This window comes from Apis laboriosa, unplaced genomic scaffold (assembly GCF_014066325.1).
Source record: "Apis laboriosa isolate Shangri-la unplaced genomic scaffold, ASM1406632v1 scaffold38_cov145, whole genome shotgun sequence".
NCBI classification, from domain to species: domain Eukaryota; kingdom Metazoa; phylum Arthropoda; class Insecta; order Hymenoptera; family Apidae; genus Apis; species Apis laboriosa.
In genome coordinates, this window is record NW_025223092.1 from 2,152,977 (window position 1) to 2,178,732 (window position 25,756).

Here is a 25,756-nt window from a genome sequence, read left to right on the forward strand (position 1 = left end):
GTAACATTACCGGCAAACACTGCTTGCAACTTTCCCAACTTCGGCAACCTATTAAAACTGTAAATCAGTTGGCATTCCTATTGTATCCGGTGGCCAGAACTTGAGAACATCGCAAGGCAGAAGGTAGCTAACTTTCCACAAGGCTCGTGATAAATTGAAATTCAAATCTACACGATTCCACACGATTCTACACGCACGGATCCATGGATTTGAATAGGAAACGTGATTTACGCAGTGTACGTAGCTCAGATTTACGGGATTGAGCGAATCTGTAGAATGAAATTTTTTCACGATTTGTTTTCTTCTTGTCAAGATACATTTCACTTTGCTGCAAAATATCGTTTACCGCTCACGTATCGTGATTTTAACGTTTCATGAGATTTATTTATTTATTTATTTTTTTTTGGTGCAATTGTAAATTAGATATTATTGAAATGTGTTCAATACAAATTAATAATACATCATTGCCTTGTTGTCAAGGATTAAACGTTATAATTTTCTTCATTATCTTGTCATAATTTCATAGATTGATCAAAATTCTTATAATAATAATTATATTATTGAAACGTGTTCAATACAAATTAATAATAATACATCACTGCCTTGTTGTCAAGGGTTAAACGTTATAATTTTCTTCATTATCTTGTCATAATTTCACAGATTGATCAAAATTCTTATAATAATAACTATTTATTTTGTAAAAGAATAAAATACAGAATAAAATAATTTTTGCTGTAAAGATTGAAACTTTTATATTTTTATGAAAATTTTATTACGATAGAATATTCTTTAAATTAAAAAAAACTCAACTCAAATATATTCGTTCCTCGTTTGATTTTAATTACTCACACTTTCAAAACAATTATTATTAAGAAACTTTTGCTTGCATCAAAAATTAAAAGGAATATTATAATAATAATAATAATAATAATAAGGAATTTGTACGATTATTATATGTAATAATCGAAGGACACCGTTCGTTTATCTGGTTAACTCTTCGTCACAATCAATTATCGGGAAGACGTAGAATGTCCGCGATGACAGTGAGTGAAATGCAGTTCGCCAGCTCTTGGGACTAATTTGATAGTGACATCGACTATTGACAGGGCGTCTTCATCGAGTCTCAAGGCGGAATTACTCCCACCCAGGATCGAACCCATTGATACATCCGTCGAAGATTTCAATCAAACTTCGAGCGAATCCGAAGAATTTTATATCCCTCAGTCGAACATTTATAAAATATTAATTTTTATCGCCATTTCATTTAATATTCAGATATTTCTTCTTTCTAAAATAATTATATATCAACATTCTATTCTATAATTATATATCAATATTCTTTGTACAATTTAACGTTTTTCCTAGTTTTTTTTTTAGAATTTTTTTAATCGAGATATTAAAATAATCTTAAATAACGGTGAAAATCAAAAGTGAAGATCGAAAGGGCAAATATTGTACATATATTATTTACTAGTTGCAAAGTAAGCAATATGTATTATATTTTACCAAGATTACAGCAATAATAATAGAAATTTAAAATTGGTTCTGATTAAGTTAAAAAAAAAAGATGAGTAAATTCCACTTAATAAAAATATTGGAATTAAAAAAAAGAACAAATGTCTTGAATTTTTAATTTGAATAAATTAATCATCTTTCATCAATCTGTCAACGTTACCAAACGAAAAGAATAAAGGCAATTCAAGGCATGGTGATCGACACAAATATCTTAAATTCTTTCTTCACGTCCAATGAGCAATTTACAATATGATATAATAATAGAAATTTAAAATTAGTTTTAATTGGATTTTAGTAAAGGTTTAGAATTATTGGAATTAAAAAAAAAGAAAACAAATGTCTTGAATTCTTAATTTGAATAAATTAATCATTTTCAATGCGAAAAGAATAAGCTCAAGGCACGGTGATTGATACAAATAAATTCTTATATAATAATAGAAATTTAAAATTAGTTTTAATTGGATTTTAGTAAAGGTTTAGAATTATTGGAATTAAAAAAAAAAAAAAACAAATGTCTTGAATTCTTAATTTGAATAAATTAATCATCTTCAACCATGCGAAAAGAATAAGCTCAAGGCACAGTGATTGATACAAATAAATTCTTATATAATAATAGAAATTTAAAATTAGTTTTAATTGGATTTTAGTAAAGGTTTAGAATTATTGGAATTAAAAAAAAAAGAAAACAAATATCTTGAATTCTTAATTTAAATAAATTAATCATCTTCATCGATCTGTCAACGTTACCATGCGAAAAGAATAAGCTCAAGGCACGATGATCGACACAAATATCTTAAATTCTTTCTCCACGTCCAACGAGCAAAAAGAATTTTTTAACGAGAATTCCTCAACCTCGATTATTTCGAAATTTAACCAACCCTTTACATTCTAAAGGCGACTATCGCTCGCCAATTCAATCTCCACATTGAATCTGACATAAAGATATAAAAACAACGTAATATCGTAAACATATACCTTGCCTTTTTCCTTCCATTCAACCCTTCATAAATATTCATATTTTCCAATTATCGTATCGAATATATATCGAAACACGCTTTCCCTTTCCCGATGATAATTATCTTCATCAAAAGAGACTTCCTTTAAAATATATATATTAATATAATTAATATATAAATATATTAATTATTAATATATAAATATATATTCATATATTACAAGATTTTAACGAAACGAAAAGTTGAATAAATAAATAATAAATCAGAAAAATTATCCGAAAATCCATGACTTGTACTATCTTAACTCGAGGACGAAAATTGTATATTCGTATATTTTACACGGGGCGATAAATCAACGGGGAAGCTTAAACTATTTTACAACAAACGATCGAGGATAGATCGGTATCCGGGCGGATGGAGGTCACTCCGCCCTTTGATCATCCGCCCCGTGATCATAGCTGAACACGCAAATTGACCACGCGACGTTATGGCATTCCCCAAATGACTACTACAACACGTTATGCCGTAGCTCGTATGCCGTTACACGAATCCGCATACCATTGTATACCATCCTCATCCTCGACAATCTGACAAACAATGCATTTCTGACCTACAAAGCTTTAAGAAGCGTCTACCGTATTCTCTACACGCTACATTTGTCAATCTTTCTCTCCGTTCGCCTGCCTCTTTTATCTCTGTCCCCCTCGATGCCCCTTATCCCATGATACTTGGGATGCATTAATAAAATTGTTGAGAAAATCGTTTTCGCGCATTTCTTATTGGGGAGAAGGGGGATAAGAATGGATCGCGGTTTCGCATTATTCTCGATTGGATTGTTTTATTTGCAAATAAATCCTGGTTGTGGATTACATTTAAAATTGAGAATGATGTAACGATGTTGGGTTGTAGTAGGGTAAGTTAGTTTCTTTTGTAACAATATCAAGAGTTGTTATTATATTACGTTAAAATAATGTTGGAATTACTGCACAATAGTAGTAGAAAGGTTGAAATTATTACAATTGGATATTCAATCAGTCCATTTGAATATCAATTAATTATCCTTATTATTATTTTTTAAAGCATTCCTTTGTAATTCCATGGAACAAACAACAAACGAATTTAATAAAAATAAAATAAAATTTGTGTATACACGTTAGATACGATAGAGAGAATTAACTTTCTTCTATTATTTTTTTTAATGAGTATACATAAACACACATCATAATAAATTTTATAAGCTACATTTACTCATCATAATACACGAATATTTGCAAATTCAAATTTCATTTTCAAGAAAATAGAAGTCTTGTATTCGCTTGAAACATATACGTTCCTCTCTCTCTCTCTTTTTCTTGCTTTTTGAATTTTTAACATTTCTCAAATATTTCCCTACTTTCTAGATGAAAAGACGTTGCTACCATCGAGGAAAAAAGTTTCATGACGGGAATAATATCGAGCCAAAAAATATATATATATACACGAATCACGTGTAATTCTCAAAGAATCTTCCTTTGAAATTTTCAACACGCATTTTCGAAGAGGGATTTTCACTTTCCACAAAGGGAGGAGGAGTATAACGGTATTGCGTTGCACGCAGTAAAAAGATATCCTCAGAGATTCGTTTTATATATATAAGGTGTGCTATAACTTAGGGATGCGAGGTAAAGACGAATTTGCGATTCATGTTCCCAGAGGAGTTTTCGGGGTGGATTCGAGTCGCAAATTCCTTGCAAAGTCGTCTCCCCCCGGCTTTGTCAAGCGGCGCCCATTGATTTGGAAATTACATGCCACTTCGTTTCGAAACGCCTTCAAATTCGACCACGCTCGATTTATCACCGACTCGCAATTTTTAATCGAAATAGTTTCGTTTTATCCAGGTAGATTCAGCGACGATATTTCAGAAAGTTTCTCAATGGTGTTAAAATAATTATATTATTCTGAGAATGTTTTATTATAATGTCTGAAAGATTTGAATTTAACATGTTTCTCGATGTTTGCTCGAGACTGCGCAGTTTAAAATTAAATAATTCTTTTAACATGATTTTTATTCGTAATATTTATTTGATAATATGTAAGGAAATATTTCTTGATTCTTGGTATTTTTTTTTTGAGGCAACGCGTTAATATATTTTGAGGAACACGTTGAGGGAATCGATTTCAGATACCAAAACCAAAACAAATAGAATCAATGTTTCAACTTTTACATTCGTCCTCGAATCATTTAGAGATAGGAAGAAAGGAAATTATAACAAATAGTAGATTTTAGTGAGTATAATCACTTAGAATTTAGAGTGAGTAAATGTATCATCAATTGCTTTATTATATAAGATATATTCAATTCATTATTTAATTTTTGATTTCAATAATTTTAATTATAATATCTTTAAAAGGCGAAATATATTTCCAAAATGCAAAAATATATGCAAAAATTGCAAATTGGACGATTAATAATTCTCCTCAAAAATTTTGAGAAACTAATTTTCTCACAGATTTACTTTTACCTGATTCTCGCTCTGTTTCGTAAGATATAATCAATATATAATTCAATTGGAGATGAAATTTATTTTGTAAACTCTCCTCCAATATATCAACACGTTCAAACACCTTCGTGAATCTCTGTACAGACATATATCCAAAATAATATTTGTGAAACCACGTTCACAAGATCGATATACAATGCGTGGCGAATTAAATAAACTCTTTATTAACCGGAAAAGGATAATAATTTAGGTCAGGGCGAATCTGGGAATGTTCAAGTAGTAGCGATATCAAGATTCTCTTGTACATGTTGCAGAGTTTGTGGGCGGTGATTGAAATGACCGCAATGTTCACTCTCCGCCAGAACAGATTCTGACCGTTCCATAAAATCGGAATAATCTGAATAAATTGTAGCGGGAGATCGGGGCATAAATCAAACTTTCAAGTAGCCCCTTGAATATATATTCAAATCGAATCCGATAACAAAATTGTACAACAGAGAACTTCTTTCTTGAATAAATTTACAACGTTATCGCGCATAACGCGAGGCGAATATCTCTTTTTCCTATTTTTTTCTTACTTACTTGATAAAAAAGAACAGGTTAAATTATAATCAAAATTAAATGTAGTTTTCCAGAGTTCATATTTGAATTGTTATTTTTTATAATACGAAGAGTTGAGAATCATTGATAAAAATTTGAGAGTTCATATTTCAGAAAGGATTAGCTATATTTTTATAGTTTTCAATATCGGTTTTAATTTGTGATTAATATTTTGAAATATGAGTTATGTAAGTAATGTGAAATTATAGCATACTCTCTACTTGAATATATCATTATGATTCTCAATTTAAATGTTAACATATAGGAATATTAAATTGAGGCATATGTGATTCTCCAAATCTGAAACTAATATGACTGTATGACTATATAAAAAATTATATGAAATTGTATATATATTGTATTAAAAGAAATATTAGTATCTGACTTATTTTTAATATCTTTATTTTAATATCTGAATATTGTACTTCAAGTTTAAAATATTATTATCAAAAAATTATTGAAATCAAAAATTAAACAATGAATTGAGCATCTTATATAATAAAGCAATTGATGATACATTTACTCACTCTAAATTCTAAGTGATTATACTCACTAAAATCTATCATTTGTTATAATTTCCTTTCTTCCTATCTCTAAATTCTAAATGATTATACACACTTGTGAAATCTATCATTATAATTTCTTCTGTCTATTAAATAACTTCTTACAACTATTTTGTTCTTTCTTTCATCAGAAAATGATTGAAATCTGAAATTAAATAATGAATTGAATATCTTATATGACAAGGTAATTAATGATACATTTACTTATTCTAAATTCTAAATGATTATACACTTATTATATATTTGTAAAATCTACTATTTCATATACAACAACAAATATTATGTAAAAAAATAGAAGGAAATATCTAAAAATATCTAAAAATATCTAAAAAAAGTAATATTTACTGTATTATAATATTTACTGTATAATTTGCTGCCTATCAAATAATTTCTTACAACTATCTTGTTCTTTCTTTCATCAGAAAATGATTGAAATCAGAAATTAAATAATGAATTGAATATCTTATATAATAAAGCAATTGATGATACATTTACTCATTCTAAATTCTAAATGATTATACACACTTTTAAAATTTATTATTTGTTATAATTTCCTTTCTTCTATCTATTAAATAACTTCTTGTAACTATCTTGTTCTTTCCTTCATCAAAAAATGATTGAAATCAGAAATTAAATAATGAATTGAATATCTTATATAATAAAGCAATTGATGATACATTTACTCATTCTAAATTCTAAATGATTATACACACTTTTAAAATCTATTATTTGTTATGATTTGTTATAATTTCTTTTCTTCTATCTATGAAATAGCTTCTTACAACTATTTTCTTTCATCAGAAAATGATTGAAATCAGAAATTAAATAATGAATTGAATATCTTATATGACAAGGTAATTAATGATACATTTACTTATTCTAAATTCTAAATGATTATACACTTATTATATACTTGTAAAATCTACTATTTCATATACAACAACAAATATTATGTAAAAAAATAGAAGGAAATATCTAAAAATATCTAAAAATATCTAAAAAAACTAATATTTACTGTATTATAATATTTACTGTATAATACTGCCTATCAAATAATTTCTTACAACTATCTTGTTCTTTCTTTCCTCAGAAAATGATTGAAATCAGAAATTAAATAATGAATTGAATATCTCAATGAATGAATATATGATAAAGCAATTGATGATACATTTACTCATTGTAAATTCTAAGCGATTATACATACTTGTGAAATCTACCATTTGTTATAATTTCTTCTATATATCAAATAGCTTCTTACAACTATCTTGTTCTTTCTTTCAGAAAATTATTGAAATCAGAAATTAAATAATAAAATATCTTATATGACAAAACATTGATGATACATTTACTCACTCTAAATTCTAAATGACTGTACATACTTGTGAAATCTATTGTTACTTTCCTTTCTTCTACCTATCAAATATCTTCTTACAAACCAAATTATCTTATCATCTTTCCTTGCCCTCTTTTGTATATTCATAATATACAAAAATTAGGATTATTCTTTTTTTTTTTTTTTTATTCACTTCATATTATTACACGTCCCTTGTATCACATATCTGAAACCGTTCCTTTCAGATGCAATGCACAGAAACATTTTTAAAGCGTGGAATCTTCTCGAGATTTATTCCATCTCTTGCGAACGAAACGAAATAAATATATCGCGTTAAAGGATCCGAGATCCTTTGTGAGGGTTCGCGAATAAATTCCGCGGTATTACGCCGGCATAAATAACGTTTGTTCCACGCTTATTCGCGAACGGAAGAGCCCTGTTCATTTACATCCCTGTGCAGAGAGAGAGAGAGAGAGACGGTATTGCCACATTTGAACAACGATGCCAAGAAAAGACCAGGGGAAAAGGAGCACAGGAAGCGTGGAGAAAGACAAACGAGTTTTTCGTCCGTCAGAGTTTCTTGGCAGCCGAGGCAATTCTGTCCTATTCCTCCGTCTCGTGGTCAAAATTCCTTTTATTTACTTTTTCTTCTTCCTCCACCCCCTCCTCCTCGTTAAAGACGAACGTGCAACGACGTCGTTGAAGTCACCGCCTCTCGTTTAAACTTTCCAAGACTTTGACTCGGCGAGCTTTTTGGATATTTTGGGAAAAAATTGGAGCGACAGGAGGGAGAAGCCAAGGGACCACTTTGGATCCCTTTGCCAGATACCAAGAGAATGAGAACAAGAGAGGAAAGGAGAGAGACAGAGAACAAGATCGTGATGGAAACATCAAAGAATTTTTTTTAGCGAAGCGACAGAAATTTCATTTATAACCCAACCCAAGTCAATCGACTTACAAAGTCGGATATTGATTCGACTTTGAAATTGTGAAAATGTGGGGATAAATGTGGTTCGAGGATTGAAAAATAATTTAACCTCTCTTATCGGATATGGAAATATACATTTTTGGGATTTTCGAGGATTGTGGACAATTTTATTTTCGTTCGAAAAATTGAGAAATCACAATTTCTCTTTTCTAGTATCGTAAAATCGAAATGGTGATAATTATTAATGAAGTGTTGGTTTAATATTTTTTACGTGAAGCGTGCTATGTTATGTAATTTTAGAGACATTGATTTTATATTCACGTAGTTGTGAATTCAAATTGTATTCCAATTGTTTATTACAAATGAAACGAGAAAATAAAGTTAACTCGTAATTTATTCACTTGTCAAAAATCAATTTGGGCAATATTTTTTACGCGTTATATAAATCATCTTTTATATCTTTCTTCTTTCTTTTTTTTAATAAAATAACGTTTGTTTGTTGTTTTGCATTTCGTGCAATTTTCAAGTTGTAATATATTATTTCAACTCAACAAGTTCCAATTCATCTTTCCCTACGCAATTTCATTTACATTTCTATGCAATTTTCATCACGATTCTCATAAAAAAAAAGGTCACATTTCCACGAAATCTCGATTTTCTTCTATTGATTAAAAATCTGAACACGCGATTTAAAAAAAAAAACTCTACTTTTAATTTTCGTTTAAAAATATAATAGCAAACGATTGGATGTTAAAGTCAAAGATGAGAGGATTACAGATATCACAGAATAATGGATAATAAAAATAAAAATAGTATAAATACCAATTTTCGAAAGATAGATATTTAAGCGATAAGAAGATGTGTTTCAAGAGCGTTTAACGAGTGCGATAATGGAATTAACAGCAATGAAAACTTTTAACCAGATGTTAAATATGCACGAAACGGGCAGCCATGAAAGATTTAGAATGATTTGGCGGGCTTTTTCGAAGAGGTTTTGGAGAGCGAAACGATAAGATCCAATTATCGAAAAACAGTTTATCACAGAGGCGAGGAAAGGGATAAGCCGGGTACTAATACTCCCCTCGATACTTTTCCTCAAAATGGACTCGAGAAACGTCCTAGCGTGACAGAAACAAGATGGAGCATCGATTGTTAACTTTGCGATAGAACATGGACGAAAATTTCGCTTTGAAACGTTTGATACGTTTGTATATATGAAATAACACTTGTAAAATATTCAATATCGAATCATTTTTGACCTAATTTAATTCTTTCGAATACTTATCATGCTATATTATCGAGAATCATCTGATAAACAGTCGAAAAAATAAAATATCTGTTGAAGTGATGCTAGAAATATTAATAGAAAAATATTAATCGAAGAGACAGTGTTTCATTCAAAAATTTCATGAAAGCTGTCCAATCCACTGTCTTCTCGCAGAGAATAATTAATAAATCATCGACAGTGAGATGATCAAAGATAAAAGAATTTTTTTTTTTTGGGAGGCAATTATTTATAAAACTTATTCCCTCTTATTTTTGTCGCACAGCACACTCCACGCAATCCTTAATTTTCTTTAAATGTTGCTGTACAGGAAAGAGGTTTAGGTCAATTTAAATCTAGCCTAACATTATCAGGGCGACGATCCAGCGGTAGACCGAATGCTAAACCAAGCTTAAGTTTTGTTCGACCATTCCATAATCCTCCCTAATAGACAATGTTTGTCCTGATCCAATCATTCGTGTGATTTCAGAAATGAAGGAACGCAGCAAGTTGTGCTTCATACCTATTTGCAGTGCCAATTCAAAAATCTTATTATAGAAATATATCGATTAAAATTTGAATTTTATAATCGAATAATCAGCTAAAAGTTAAGGATCATTTCCCCAGTTTTGTTTCTAAATAATAAAAATTAGATTACAAATTTAAAAGAAACTTTCGTCCAAAAGACTTTCTCGAAATAAAAATTAATCCAATTCTTGAATTCTGTCAAATATTTTAATTTAATTAATTAATAGACTGTGGATTCTTATGCAAATTAATATTTTTACGATGAATTAGAAGAAATAAGAGATCTTGTTAATTTATAAATGTGCATTATAAATTTTCGTTCAATCTCTATGCTGGATCTGGAAGGTTCATTAATCCCCCGTTTAAATTAATCCCTTGGCTTAATTTGTTCTTAATTTTTCCAAAAATCATCGTTCCAGGTGCAACAGATCATCCACATGTATGCGAATGCACTGTTCTTCCCTTCCGATCTCGGCTACTTCCGTGAACAAAATACCCTTCCCCCCCCTCCCGGATAATAGGAAATAATCTATTCTGGATTTCCCTTGGGTAATAACATTCCGGGCTACGGTCCACTGTGATGAAATAGGGACTTAGAAAAGCTTCTACATTTGTAATCCTACTATGGAGGATTACTGGTGGTGGGTAGGATTGTAAACGAAATTACAGCAACGAGAAAAACCCCCTTTCGTGGGGGGAGGAAGGAGGAATTCCAACAATAAAAAAGAGGAACGCGTGGAGAAAGAAAGAGGTTGCGAGCGATAAAAAAGCGGCGCGAGGAAAAGATACTACTGAAAAGAAAGATCCAAAAAGGGATTTTCGGGCAACGAAAATGGTAGGAAAATGTCTGAGGAGAAATTCTGATATTAAGAAAAAGATGTCTCTGAAAAAAAAAAAAAAAGAAAGATATTTCGAGCGAAAAAAGATAATTCTAAAAGCAGTAATTCGAAGGATGAGGGTTATGAGAGAAGAGAGAAAAGTTTGTGAAAGTTTTTTCAGAATTTAATGAAAAATAAACCAGATTTTTCAAATTTCAAAATTATCAAAATCATGAATAAAAAATAGTAAAAAGATTTTTAAGACGGAATAAATGGCAATAAAATTCTAATGATTCGAATGACGAGGGTTATGAGGAAGAGAGAAAAGTTTGTGAAAGTTTCTTCAGAATTTAATGAAAAATAAACAAAGATTTCTCAAATTTCTCAAATTTCAAAATTATCAAAATCATGAATAAAAAATAGTAAAAAGATTTTTAAAACGGAATAAATGGCAATAAAATTCTAATGATTCGAACGACGAGGGTTGTGAAGAAGAGAGAAAAGTTTGTGAAAGTTTCTTCAGAATTTAATGAAAAATAAACCAGACTTCTCAAATTTCAAAATTATCAAAATCATGAATAAAAAATAGTAAAAAGATTTTTAAGACGGAATAAATAGCAATAAAATTCTAATGACGAGCGTTATGAGGAAGAAAGAAAAGTTTGTGAAAGTTTCTTCAAACTTTCACAAGTGGGTGAAAATGAAAATTACAAAGTTTTATAAAATTAGAAATTATTTAATGAAAAATAAACCAGATTGCGCGTTTCTCAAAATTTCGAAATTATCAAAATAATGAATAAAAAATAGTAAAAAGATTTTCAAGGCAAAATAGATGGCAATTTTAAAATAACAATCAATAATTGTTATAATACACTATATTTTTCCTATGCCGATTAAATATAATCGATTATAAAATAATAAAAAGAAAAATGAACGGAGCTATTACATTTTCAATAATGTTGACGAGAAGCGTGACAAGATTCTGAATTAGAAAAATAATATAACGAAAGTTGTGAAGAAAGAAAGATCTGTATATTATTGTATATATTTGAAAACCGAAAACCCGATATACCTTTTTCAAAAATAATACGATCTTTAGTTCTTTATTTCAACTTCGACGTTCAAAGTTTCCCTAGTTTTCTCATAAGTTCACTATCAATTCGCTTGGTCAGACGTTGGTCGGGCATTTAAACTTTAACATCCGATCGATTTTTACGAGCCGATTATATCTCGAAGGTAATTTCTTCCCTTGATCGATGCACCGTCCAAAAATCCACGGGGATCCGGATCATAAATCGCGTGTGTAATTCGATAAACGATTACAAGGTAATTATCGAGGCAGGGAGGTCCACGAGCTATTTTCCCCCGTTATTAATGACCGCCACGGATTTTTCTTTCTTCCACGTTAACCGGTCAGGGTAAAGGCACAGCTTATTGCGTTTTATTAATTGCCTCGACCCAGTTAGTAATCCCAACTCGATAAATAAGTTAACGAGTATCGAGAAGACGATCTTTATTCCTGAAAAACTTTCCACGCCGCGAAATCGTTAATTTTCTTTCAAATCCTCGTCCGAATATGTACGTAATTTTTAACTTAACTTAACCCTTTGCACTCTTTAATTTCATTTTTTTTTTCTAACAATTTGTTAATTCATTTATAAAAAGGAGCTAAAAATAGGGCCTCGATAAAGTATTTGAAAGAAAAAAAAAAAAAAACATTTTAAATTATTTTAGAAGCCGCGTTCTAGCTCGAAATTGGAGTTGATGTAAGAAATGTAATATCGAGTCATACTCGAATCTTAAAGATTAAAACTCGACGAAGGAAAAAGGACGAAGGAACGTTTATCAACCATTTTGGAATAGAAATTTTGTTACCATAATTTCGATTGTGCAGAAGATATTTTATGTAATGGACGGTGTTCAAGTCATTCATGGAAATTTTTAGGTTACATGCAAAAATATTTCGTATGTCCATGTGTTAACACGGAATATTCTAAAAGTCAAAATAAATACAAAAATTTACTATACAAAAATAAACATTGAGATTCATTTATAAATAATTGAGATTTATGTTATGGATAAGGTGAGAGAGAAAGAGAGGTGTGATGGAGATAAAAGTACTTCAGTCTGTCTAATGTAAACTTCAATTGTTTATATTGATAAGCGAGCCTCGAGCAATATTTTCGAATACCAACTTTAGAATCGAGGCCTTGAATTTGAAATAATATTAATCTGTTCACGATAATTTGACAAGTGAATTTATCTGGATCTATCTATTTATTTTATTTAATAGAATTTTATCCAAATATCCAAAGATCTTGATTAATTAATTAACTGAATTATTAGGAACACGAACAAGAAAGGTGTTAAATAATTAAGAAAAACTTTTTACGATTCAATATATTTTTTAAGAAAGGTAAAAATATTAATATTTTAATTGTCTTTCCTTATATATAAATAACTTTAAGTACGAGCAGGATTTTTTAATTTTGCTTCTTCTCTTAGAAATTTGCACGATTCTGCAGTTTGGTATTCCATTTTAAAACATCGTGTATAATTGATATCTTTTTTTCTTTTTTTGTTTCAGGACGAAAAGAACCAATTGCTCATCACGAATCTCTGGTTAAAATTGGTGAGTTATTTAATGTATCATGAATATAATGAAACCTTTATGAAGCTATAGGAAAAATACGAGCTAATTTCACGTGGCAATTGCAATCAAAATTTAATATCGATGTTGAATAATTCTCATTGACTAATTAATTAAAAAAAAAAAGAGAGAGAAAAAATGAGAGAAACCATGAAAAAATTTTATCGAGAGAGAAATATAATAAAACGATCGTTTAATGAACCAATTAAAAGATGAAAATTATCAAACAAAGAATTTTTGTATAAAAGAATTGAATATGTAAATGTATTAATTTATATTTTAAATATAAAAACAAAAAAAAAAAAGAAGGAACAAAATTACATAAATTTCTATCGATTCGAGTAAAAATTTTTTTTAACTCGTGAATCTTTAACATTCGAAAGAAGAAAGAGAAGCGAATGATTCACGTGATATTTTGAAGTTCGATTTCTAATTACAGATTACAAAAGCCAATATTCGAATTAACCACGATTACCATCTTCAATAATTGTTGACCATACAAATTTCTAGCAATTCGATACAGTTCCTAACGATATTAGATCCACATCGAACCCAATATTCCAATTAGCCATAATTTTGTTTCAAATAATTACCGTTCTGACTGATCATAGATCATTCACAAATTCTTACTATTAAAAACACTTCCGATATTACACTTCAAATATTTGTATAAAACTTAAACAAAAATACTTGAATTAATATATGATTATAACTTCAGTGATCACAAATACCTATTGCTTTTTAAGAAAAATTTTTAACAACTTCGAAATTCTATAAAATAACTAAAGTCTAAGTTCATCATGGAATTTTCAATTTTACGAAGTAAAATTCCTACTCACACATTACAAAACTTAATAATAATTGAAAATTACTATCACACGCGATCATATACAGATTGTTCAAATTCTTCCTTAAATAAATTTTTTTTACTAATTTGATCTATCACAAGAAATTTCTTTTTTTCAGTTCCGATAAAACTTACACAAAACTCAACGTGAACCGATCATAAATTTCCCGAATCGAAACTTCCATTCCAATATATCAAATCCAAGTTGGAGAAAACATCACGTGGTATTATTTTGAAGTTCGAATCGTGGTCACAACAGATTCTTATCAACTAGAACTATTAATAGAGGCACGGGCAACAGGTACTCCCGTTGGAGAGGGTGAAGTGGCGCACCCTTATTAGGGTAGACCGCCGTAATATTTCCTTTCAGGAGGTTTCGAACCGCACTTTAAAACGCTTGTCGTTGCTCATTTCCAACGGCTTATGCCTCGTCAATCCTCGCCCTCATCCACAACCCCTATCAATGCCTGCGTCATGAGGCTTTGCAATGACCCAAATTCACAGTTAACGATTCGACGATGATGTTTTCGGCTCGATCGACGAGTCGAATGGCCGAATCTTTCGGCCATTTCGACCGATTTCTATGTTAACAATTAAAACATAGAAACACGCTCGAATCTATCTACCCTCTTCGTTGATTAGATTAATATTTAGGATGATCATCCGACGTTGATAAATTAAACGAACGGACAAATGAGATGATGATTTCGAGATCGTTGGACGTGAGACGAAGGGATTCGAAATGAATAGCATTTTTATGTGTAAAACATGTAATGTCTAAATCCTCTTTGTTTCTATTGTTAATCGAGATACGTAATTATAAAAGCAACGATCTTGAAGGTAATTCATTTATTATTTTATCTATTCGTTTTGTTTCGTGCGTTTTTTAATTGAATTAAAAATTAAAAGAAAATTGTTTTATTTCTGTTGTTCCTTTTCTCTTAGATACAAGAAAATGTATTTGAAATTCAGAAATTAACAATAGAATCGAAAGTAATATCTCGAATAAGATGAATTTTTACGATATTCGAATGGAATATACAACTTTATTTTATTTTAATATCATATCGGTAAAAAGTGAAATTTTTCAGAAAAAAAAAAAAAAATTTATTATTTTAATTTAGCCTTATTTCACATAACACGTAGATGGATTTATTTTTTTATATTTTTATTAAAATATTATTAGAAACTCCTAAGTCTTGTAACATGATTTCAATTATTAAAATTATTCCATGAAAAATAAATATAGAAATATTCAAAATCAAAAATTTCCTTAAAAATAGAATATATCGATTATTCTTGAACAGTAATTATAATGTAATTAAAACCTATTAATAACAATGACAAGAAATCAATAATACAGCATAACGAATAATCAAAGAAGAAAGAGAATTTATTTTAATTCGAAATTCTATTTCACTAGAATATTAATTGTATTGCATTGCATGAAACGTCGTAATTGTTTATTAAATCCATTGTATAAAATATTGCAACAACTAATTAATCATATGATCGAGTAATGCAAACAAATATAATGTAATAGAGATCTTTACAAGATCTTCTGAAAATTAAATTTCTACGATTCTCCTTATCTCTTTCGATTTTATGAATACTTCAATTTTATTATATATTCACTGTTATCTTCATGAAAACAATTTAAATACATTATATATTTTTCAATGTAAAAGTTAAAAAAGAAATAATTGGAATATTAAAAAATCTAGAAAAATATAGAAAATTTCAAAATTCATGAAATAAATATTATATTTGTTTTCTAATACATTTCTTATTTATATATATATACATATAGTCTAACCTTTATGATATTTCTTTCATATAATAAAAATATATTATCGATTATTTTTAAAAAAAATTCCAAATGCTTTCAAACTTTTTCGCGGTAGTGTACATGTGCAGTATGAACAAATAAAAAAAAAAAAGTTTCATCTCTTTTTAACCTTTTTCGTCTACCCTTGGATGTCAAGTGCACGAGTAGTAAGGGAGTGAACTTAACGCACAGCTGCACTTGACTTGCACCGCCTGATATCTTTTTGAATATAAGTCGCTGAGATATTCAACAACTTCGAGATAAGACTCGGAGATATTCAAGATATGTTTGACGTTTTCACGTATCGAAACCACGTCCTACATATTTTCCTGATAGCATTTCTATCAAATACATTTGTGTCTCAGCCAAGAAGAAGGGGACAATCGGAATCAAATGTTCCTCTGCAATAACTCAGGAATATCTTCACAATTTTTACTTAATATCTAGGAGCTATGAAGTAATCGTACGATTAGAATTAAAGTTACGAAATATTTTTATAAAAATATAAAAATTGTGTAAGTGATATGGAATTTCATATATGCGATGGAACACACGGAATTGAAAACCCCTTCGATTATTCATAAGAAATGGTTTTAGCGAAGAAACGAATGGTTTCAAGAAAGATATAAATGTAAGTGAATCGTTTTTTTTTTTTTTTGTAAATGGACGCGTAGAGAATATATGAAGATTTGTTTTCTTATATGGAATTATATATTTTGTAAGTTATGTATTCCATTCTATACTAATTTTCAAATTATTTAAACTTATAAATTTTATATAAATTTTAAAAGAAATAATATGTTTGAAATTTTAGTATACAATTCCTATCATAAAATTTATGTATACTTTTTTTTAAATGTTAATATTAAGATTATTTTTAAGATAATAAAAAATTAAATGTAATGTAAAATTTAAAATTATTTATTTGAATTGCTACTTTTCAGAAAGAATCAATATGTTGGAAAATTGAAAACTGTAATCATGTAACAAATATGTACAAATTTTCAGGTGACAAATTTGGATACTTTATCTCAAATTTGAAATTTTCATCAATATTCAAATTAAATTATTTATTATTTAAAATATATAAGTACACGTGTAATTCATTAAACACTTTCAATATACAAAATTAAATAAACAGATACTTTAATAATGAAAAGGAATCTTTGTGATAGATGATATAAAATTAATTTTCTTTGAGTCAAGTTCAAATTAAAATAAATTCACAAAATAAAAATAAAATAAATATATATTTTGGCAATAAATAGTGTATCCTATCGTAAGTAATAATAATTTAATAATAATATTGAAGAACTATTTAAATAAAAATATAAAAAATTTATTTATTCTATGGTATAATATTTTAAACGATTAATCTTTTTTAAAAAATTAAGAAAAAGAACACATTAAACAAAGAGAAAAATTATATTTTAACAATGATATTTGTGGATTAATGTGAAAATTTGAAATGCAATAGATATTATGCACTTCGTATCCAAGGTTGCTTCGCTTTCATTGAATCTATATCAACTGTTACGCTGCATTTGCATAGTTTTCATTGAGGTCATGGGTTAGAGAATGCAAAGATACATAGCATATTTCTGCATATCCCCTCCATACAGCATACCAACACATTGACATACAAGAAATACGTATTAAGCGACATGCACGAAACGTCGCATAATTTGCATATGTGCAAAAGATTCCGTGTCAGTTGGTCATACATTGATTACTTATTAAAGATTCAAATGTGTTACAGCATATAAACTATGCTATATTTATACCGTAATTACCAAGTTGGACGACTATATATTATACAAGTTCTGACAGAAGGTGGACATCCTTTGCAAGAAACTTTAATCGGTTTATAAACATCAATCTTAATTTAGTTTGCATAGTAATCGAAACATTAGATTGTTGAAAAGACAAATTTTCAGATGACAAATTTGGATACTTTATCTCAAATTTGAAATTTTCATCAATATTCAAATTAAATTATTTATTATTTAAAATATATAATATTTCATATCAAATATTTTAATTTGAAAAATTAATTTTAAATATTTTACTATTTAATTTAAACAATTTTCTTCTGAAATTATTCTATCGTTATTTGATTAATTTAAAATAAAAAGAATTTTCCAGTTATTTTTTATTTTATTATGAAGTTTCTTTTCAAAGTTTTTTATTGTATCGATTATATGCAGCAAATTAAGCGAGAAAATCTTGCTAATAAGAACATATTTTTTTAATAGATCTGATATAAACTTAAAAAAATATATATTTATAATTTTACTTCGTAATTTTAACTATACTTATGTTTATTATACAAATATATATAAAATCATTTAATTCGATTCGAATCGATGAAGAAATAGAATTTTATTTTATTTCTTTTTTTTTTTTTTTTTTTTTTAGATAATCTTTTTAATTTGATAATAAAAGACATAATTATATAGCAAAGAAAATATATATAAATATATATATTGTAGATAAGGTTATGTATTTCGAAAATATTAAATTTTAATGAAAAATGAGAAAGATCTAAACAAAAAATATAAAAATACTGTCAAGTTTAGAAGAGTATAAGATGATATAAATGAAAATTGAAGACTTCTAGAATTTAATTTTGACGAGAATAAATTAATAACAAAAAAAAAAGAATAAACAAATTATTCGTTCTTTTATAGATACTAAATAATAGTTATAATTATAGATATAGAAAATGATTGGTTTGTAAATTTTTCTGTATTATCCTAATACTTAGAATTTACAAAATCTTTTAATATATTACACACTTATTTTTGTATCATAATCTGATGAAATATACATACAAATGACAGATATTTGAAATCCACCAATTTTAAAATATTTCATGAATATAATATGTATTTCTATACATATGCACATATTCATACAATTACCTATGTATAATTTTTTCTTTTTAAACAGATTTGATATATAATTCACTAAACTCAGAATTTATGATGCAATTGAATTTCTAACCAAATATATAAGTTATTTCAGGTAAACATATATTACTTATGCTTTTACATGTTATTATGAAAACATATATAATAAAATTATTTAAACCATTTATGAATTAACAAATTTATGAATATATATAATTATGATGTACTCACCAAGACAAGATGTTTATCAATAGGTTACAAGAATCATCAGATATTTCTTCATATTCTTCATATTTTCCACATTGTTTCTCCATTATTTTCACTCAAAGTTCACGAAACCAATTTATAAATACTTTATCACGAAATACTTTGTATCGAATTTATAAAATAAATGTTAGACGTCAGAAAGATGTATTCGACACGACGCGACGCCACGTTTTATACCATTACGCAACGACAGGAAAGAATGTCTAATTGAACACTTCGAAAAAAAATACGAATAGCATTTGTTTTGTTGATATCGAACTCTCGATAAGGAAGTATATACTTATGTTCTTGGAATTTTTGCCTGATTGCGGTCACCTTGTTTTCGTCTTTGTTTCGAACGATATTCGCACATGTCTATTAATTATTATAATTTATATCACTCAAAGCACGTTAAACTACAATACATTCGGCCAATTTAGACGCTATAGAACGCCACCTATACCTATTGTTTAAACTTAATACATTAATCATATGAGATACAATTTATTTAAATTATATATTTAATATTAAATTATAATTTATGAATAAAATTATTTATATATTTTTTAAAAATATGTACTAATTTTTTGAATTGAAAATATGTATATATAGAAATATTTAATTATATATATTTAATTCAATTTGTACATATTCAGTCACTCATTTGATTTTCGTAGCAAGAAGAACTTCCGTGAAGAAGAAGTTTTTAGTTCTAAAATAATTGTCAGTGAAAGTGCGTCATTTGTGTCTTTCTGTTATAATTTTCTATATTATTAGTGTATATAAATGTGTGATTTCAATGAGGATAAATGAACTACTTTCGACAAGCAGATACAATATGGTGAGACTTTTCAAATTTTTAAAATTCTTATTAATAATAAAACATTTTTAAAAGAATTTTTCTCTTTTCAATATATAAGAGAAATTTATATAAAACAGATTAAGATGTCTTTTTGTTCATTATTAGAAAATCATTTTATTCATATTTTAATAATATTTTCATTACGATAGTATAAAATAATTTCTTTCAAATCTTTCTTTCTCTATTCTTCTATTCGGTTTTCAAGAGAAAAGTGATTTTTTGTTCTTAAAGAAAATTTTACAATTTTCCATTACTTCTGTCGAGTTTATAAATCACTTGAAGCGAAAATAATATACGTATAAGATGGAAGCTTTCTGAGAACTTTACTCCGTGTGAAGCATAAAAATTATAACCATTATAACCATATAATTTCATATAATATATGAAAGAAAAATATAAAATTAGTTATGTAATTATATATAACGTATTTTGTTGAAATATTTTTTATTTAAATAAGTTATTAAGTTATTTAAATAAAATATATAAAATTACACAAAATTAATAAAAAATATATTTATATGTTTGATTGATTTATACATTTATTCGTTTAGTGATTTAATCATTTTACAAATATTTTATCAAACTTGAAATAAAGTACAAAGAGTTTCGATATTTTTAATAATTAAAATAATATAAGATGTAAAAGGATTTAATACAATTCCAATATGTTCAAATAATTGAAGCACAGTTATTTCGGCGTAAAGTAAATATACTTGTAGACAATACATTGACACATAATTCAATTAACGTTCAAGGATATTCTATGGCCAAATTGATATCGAATTTATCGGCTATTGAATTTGAAGAACTCGTCTTGTAATTTCCTTCGTAATTGAAATTTTAATATTATATCCGATATCTTTAGTTTTGTTTGGAAAGATTGAATATCAGCAGAACAGATTCGGCAGATTCGTTTCATTATTTCGAAATTATTTCATTCGTTTCTCAATTTCACATGGTTTCAATTTACAAACGATAAAATTCTTCTCATTTGTTAATCGACACATTTTCATTCGACTGTATAATTTAATTATAATTTTTAATTTATTTTAATTATTATTTCGTTTTATATATTTTTGTTCTAATGCATCATTTCTTATCAAATTCTTTTAAATTTTTTAAAAACTTATCAATATATTTTAAAAATATCTAGATTAGCGTCTATTGTTAGATGATATAAATTTTTTATTTGTTTGAAATGATAATATATTTTGAATATAATTTACTATTTATTTAAAAAATATTTATATTTAAGTATAATAATAATTTTTAATTGTTGATCATGGATCATATTTCTCAAAATTATTTATGAATATTAAAAAATATATTTATGTTCAATAAAATTTTAATACTTTTTTATTTTCCGTCGTATTTTCAAAATTTATAACTTGTTGAAAAGTAATTATTTACATAATTTCTTACAATATCTATACATATTACAAAAAATCCTAATATACATATAAAATTAACCATAATAATAAATCATCTCGTCAACATCATAAGATACATAAAAATAAATCTGATGTTCCTGACGTTACATCAAAGAGAACAGTATCTCGACTTTTATTCACAGAGACAGAAGATTAACCTTTCACCGTCACGAAACCTTTCACCATCCTCGGTTCTTATCCTGTCAATGGTAAGAAAAATGTTTTCCGGTCAAAATTAGTTTCACGAGGTACTAGCCTACTTTGGCGAATTCAGAATTCGGAAGCGCTTCGATCGGAAGGGATATAGAGGTAGGGATGCATCAACGAAGTAGTTTCGAGATAGGCTGAAGTGCATTCGCGTAGCACAGTCGTAGGCGGGGTACGTAGTTACGTGAAAATCCACGATCGCAGAAACGAACTTCTCGGTGGGGTGTAACTTCTTGGCCTCCACTAGAAAAGAGTGGAGCACGACTCGAGTAGGCGGAGTACTCGCGTGTCTGTGAGCTTTAACGGTTCTATGGTATTATGAGCGAAGTCAGCGCTAGGTGCACTCTCTTTTCCTCTTTACCATCTCACTATTACCCTCCCTCGCTCCATTCCACCCTTCTGTTGGCCCCCATCGCGTCTCTATTTCCGTTTCTCACCCCAGTTTTGTGCGTTCGCCCTAAAGAAGAGACGAGTAAGAAAGATGGGAGCGAAGAAAGAGGGATTGGAGAGAGAAAGGAGTTACTCGACGTATCTCATATAGGTGTCTCCTATAACAACATTTTTTTTTTTTTTTTTTTTTTTTTTTTCTTTTTTCCCTCCTTTTCTGTTTTTCTACAAAGAGTAACCCGTTTTTTCAAGCCGTGAAAAAATCTCGACGAACGAAACGTACGGTAAATGGTACTACACGGTTTTACGCAAAATCTTGGCATTTTATGGCCGCTTTCGAGACGTACTTCATTAAAGATTTTATTGTTTCTCGTGTTTATTGTTCCAGCTTGTAGCGTGAATGGATTAAATTTTTGTTTAGATTCGCGTTACGACGAACTGGTTATCGATTTTTTCTTTTTATTCGTGATGGATACAACACACGATATTTGCACTTTAGAATATTTAATTTTTGGTGAAGTTTAAGTCTTTATGATCTTTACGAAATATTTGTATTTCAGAATAGTTGATTTTTCCATCCACGTCGTTTCCTTATTTTTTTATTCGTTTCCAAATTGTCAATTAGTTCCTTCCTTTCGTCTGCACGTCACGTTCACGAATGTGCAATTGCGACTACCAACTATCGGCTATCAATGACAGGACAAGATGAGTCAGAAGCATCACAGACGGCTAGAATCCTCGTTTGATTAGGTTCGTTAATGTACCTGCCACTGTCAATTGAGATAGACTGATATTCTACAGACCATCGAGGGCACTTTATCAGTTTGATATGTTATCGGCTCAAATCAACGAGTAGTCATCTTATGTAGTACGTATACGATTAAAGAAATACTGTCTTTTGATTGGCATAACATGCCTATTACGTTTTAATTGGTGTCGCGTCGTTACGAAATGCAAAATGTGTATCCAATTTGTGTCAAATAGTATTTATAAAACAAATACAAACATATATGTGATATAAACGACGATTTGAAATTTATTAAATAATTTAAAGATATTTAATTTTGTTCTTAAGATTGAGGAAAGAGTTAAATACTTTTTTGTCTTATTTTATCTTTTTTGCATCAAAATATAGAAGAAAATTTTTGTCGATAATAAATTGTTTTTTTATTTATATATTCTGTTTTTAATTTTTCATAATATAACAACTTAATATTTTTAATATTTATAACTATATATAGTGATTCAGTAAAATTTTTATTTTCTGATTAATCATTATTTTGAAAAAAAATTATTGCAATAATTTATAAGATAAATAAAATTTTAAAATAATTTTTAAACAATTGATTAGATTGTTTATCTTAATTAAGGAAAATTTTATTATCGTAATTAAAAATCATATCTTTTCATGTGTCTCGTCAATTGAAATACACAAATAGAATTGAGATAAAACCAAAATCAGTTTAATTCATGGTGACTGTGTAGTTTGAGTGATTTTCTTGATTTAAAAGGATTCGTGTTTAAAAGGATTATCAGTAAATGGAGATCAAAGATAAATTCCAGAAAGTTTTATCCTTAGAATTTCGTTTAAATGAAAGTTAAATTAAACTCAATTCTCAATTTCTGCTTCTGCATAGTCCTTGATCATTTTAGAACCGTGATTCGTTTAACTGCAATTTTCTGATAAGGTTAAATTTACGATCATCTGTCTTTCTTGCTTCTTTCTTTAATCATAGCGTTAATTATAAACCTCTTCTTCTTGATTATAATAATTTTCTGCAGCTCGAAATTATCATATCCATTTTTATCTTCTTCTTCTAAGAAAGAAAAAAATTATAAAAAAATTAAATTAATATTTCGATTAATAATAATTATTATATCTTCTTTTTATCTTTTATTTTTATTTTTAGAATTTTTAGAATTTCCGATTTATTATTTAAATCTTTAAAGATTTGTAGAGACATTCAAGATAATTACCGGGCAATTTTCTTTCTTGGCTACAATTCAGTTTTTCAGAATGAAAATACTTTTTTTTTAGAAAAAGGATTTGAGATTTCATTATTATTTCCTCGTGTTTCTCTATATTTATTATAATAGAGATATGAAAAAAATAATTGTTCTACGCTTTATAAAATTACGCCATTAAACTGTTAAAAAATTTTTATTCCGATAAAAAGGATTATTTAACAACTTTTAAATTTTTAGATATGTGTGTTCAATTATGGAACAAATGTGATATTCAAATAATTTTAATTTAGTAGCGATAACTCCCTCGAGATGCTTTACGATCCTTCAAAGTTTTAAAAAAATTTCAAGTTATCGAAGTTCCTTACTTTTAAATCAAGAAAATCACTCAAATTACACTGTCACCATGAATTAAACTGATTTTGGTTTTATCTCAATTCTATTTCAATTGACGAGACACATGAAAAGATATGATTTTTAATTACGATAATAAAATTTTCCTTAATTAAGATAAACAATCTAATCAATTGTTTAAAAATTATTTTAAAATTTTGTTAGTTGTTAACTTTTACGCAAAATATATTAAAGAAACTTTTAAATGAATCTAATTAGATATCTTTAATCTGATATATATATATATATGAAAAGTTCTGATGAGAATCTATTAAACTGTAGCTATTGAATTAAAAAAAAACTAAAATATCGAAAATTTATAAAATATAAGTCGTGTTGTTAATTGTTAAATCAAAAATTCGAATTTGATTAGAAGATCAATCGAGTAGGATGATGCGTCAGTATACTAAAATACAAGGGGTCCTATTACTAATATTTATTCAGGAGAAGCATGTTTCCTCGTCAAACGATTTGGCATCCGCAGAGAAGCGGGCAAATATTCCTTATACATATAGGTGGCACTTTGGGGGTAAATTCGGGTCACACAAGCAATCGAGAGTGTATTAACTAGCTCTCAACGAGAATTGAGTTATGCCACGAGTTCGTGGTCCCTGATCAAAAGCCAGTAACGTATTGTAAACCGAAGGTGCAAAATTCGAACCCTCTTTGCCATGGATCGTCTTCAATACGTCACTTCTCAAAATTTCACACCCTCTGCGTGTGAAATTCATCGGTGCTACAATTCCGTTCGTTCAACACTTGCACAGTTATTTTTGAATCCAAAAAAAAATCGATTTTCTTTCATTCTTTTCTCTTAATTTTAAAATTGAGATTTTTTTTTTAGGATCTTTTATATGTCTGTTTACTTGTACACTTGATCATATTCTGTCTGAGGCAAAAATATAAATTGCAGGTTAGAAAATGATGACATTGATTATTAAATTTATGCAATTCTTGTGGTATTTAGAGTGTTAACTTTTTAATGGTTTTTTAAAATAACTGCGAATATTTATGCAAATTTGTATTCTTATAATTCATTCGTCA

At 28.0% G+C, this 25,756-nt stretch overlaps 1 protein-coding gene and 1 long non-coding RNA gene across 2 annotated transcripts in view; one reads left to right on the plus strand and one right to left on the minus strand.

Annotated features, from left to right (window-relative positions):
• Window positions 1–19,779, minus strand: part of LOC122715577 — a 187,396-nt gene extending 167,617 nt beyond the window's left edge. Inside the window, exon 1 of the long non-coding RNA XR_006346867.1 lies at window positions 19,454–19,779. This is a non-coding gene — a long non-coding RNA (uncharacterized LOC122715577). The remainder of the gene's footprint in view (window positions 1–19,453) is intronic.
• A 476-nt stretch (window positions 19,780–20,255) lies between these two features.
• The window catches only part of LOC122715576 (CHRNA7-FAM7A fusion protein-like), a 68,103-nt gene continuing 62,602 nt past the window's right edge, over window positions 20,256–25,756 (plus strand). Inside the window, exon 1 of the mRNA XM_043937859.1 lies at window positions 20,256–20,309. Coding sequence (XP_043793794.1) covers window positions 20,268–20,309 — 42 coding nt within the window. The 5' untranslated portion in view covers window positions 20,256–20,267. The remainder of the gene's footprint in view (window positions 20,310–25,756) is intronic.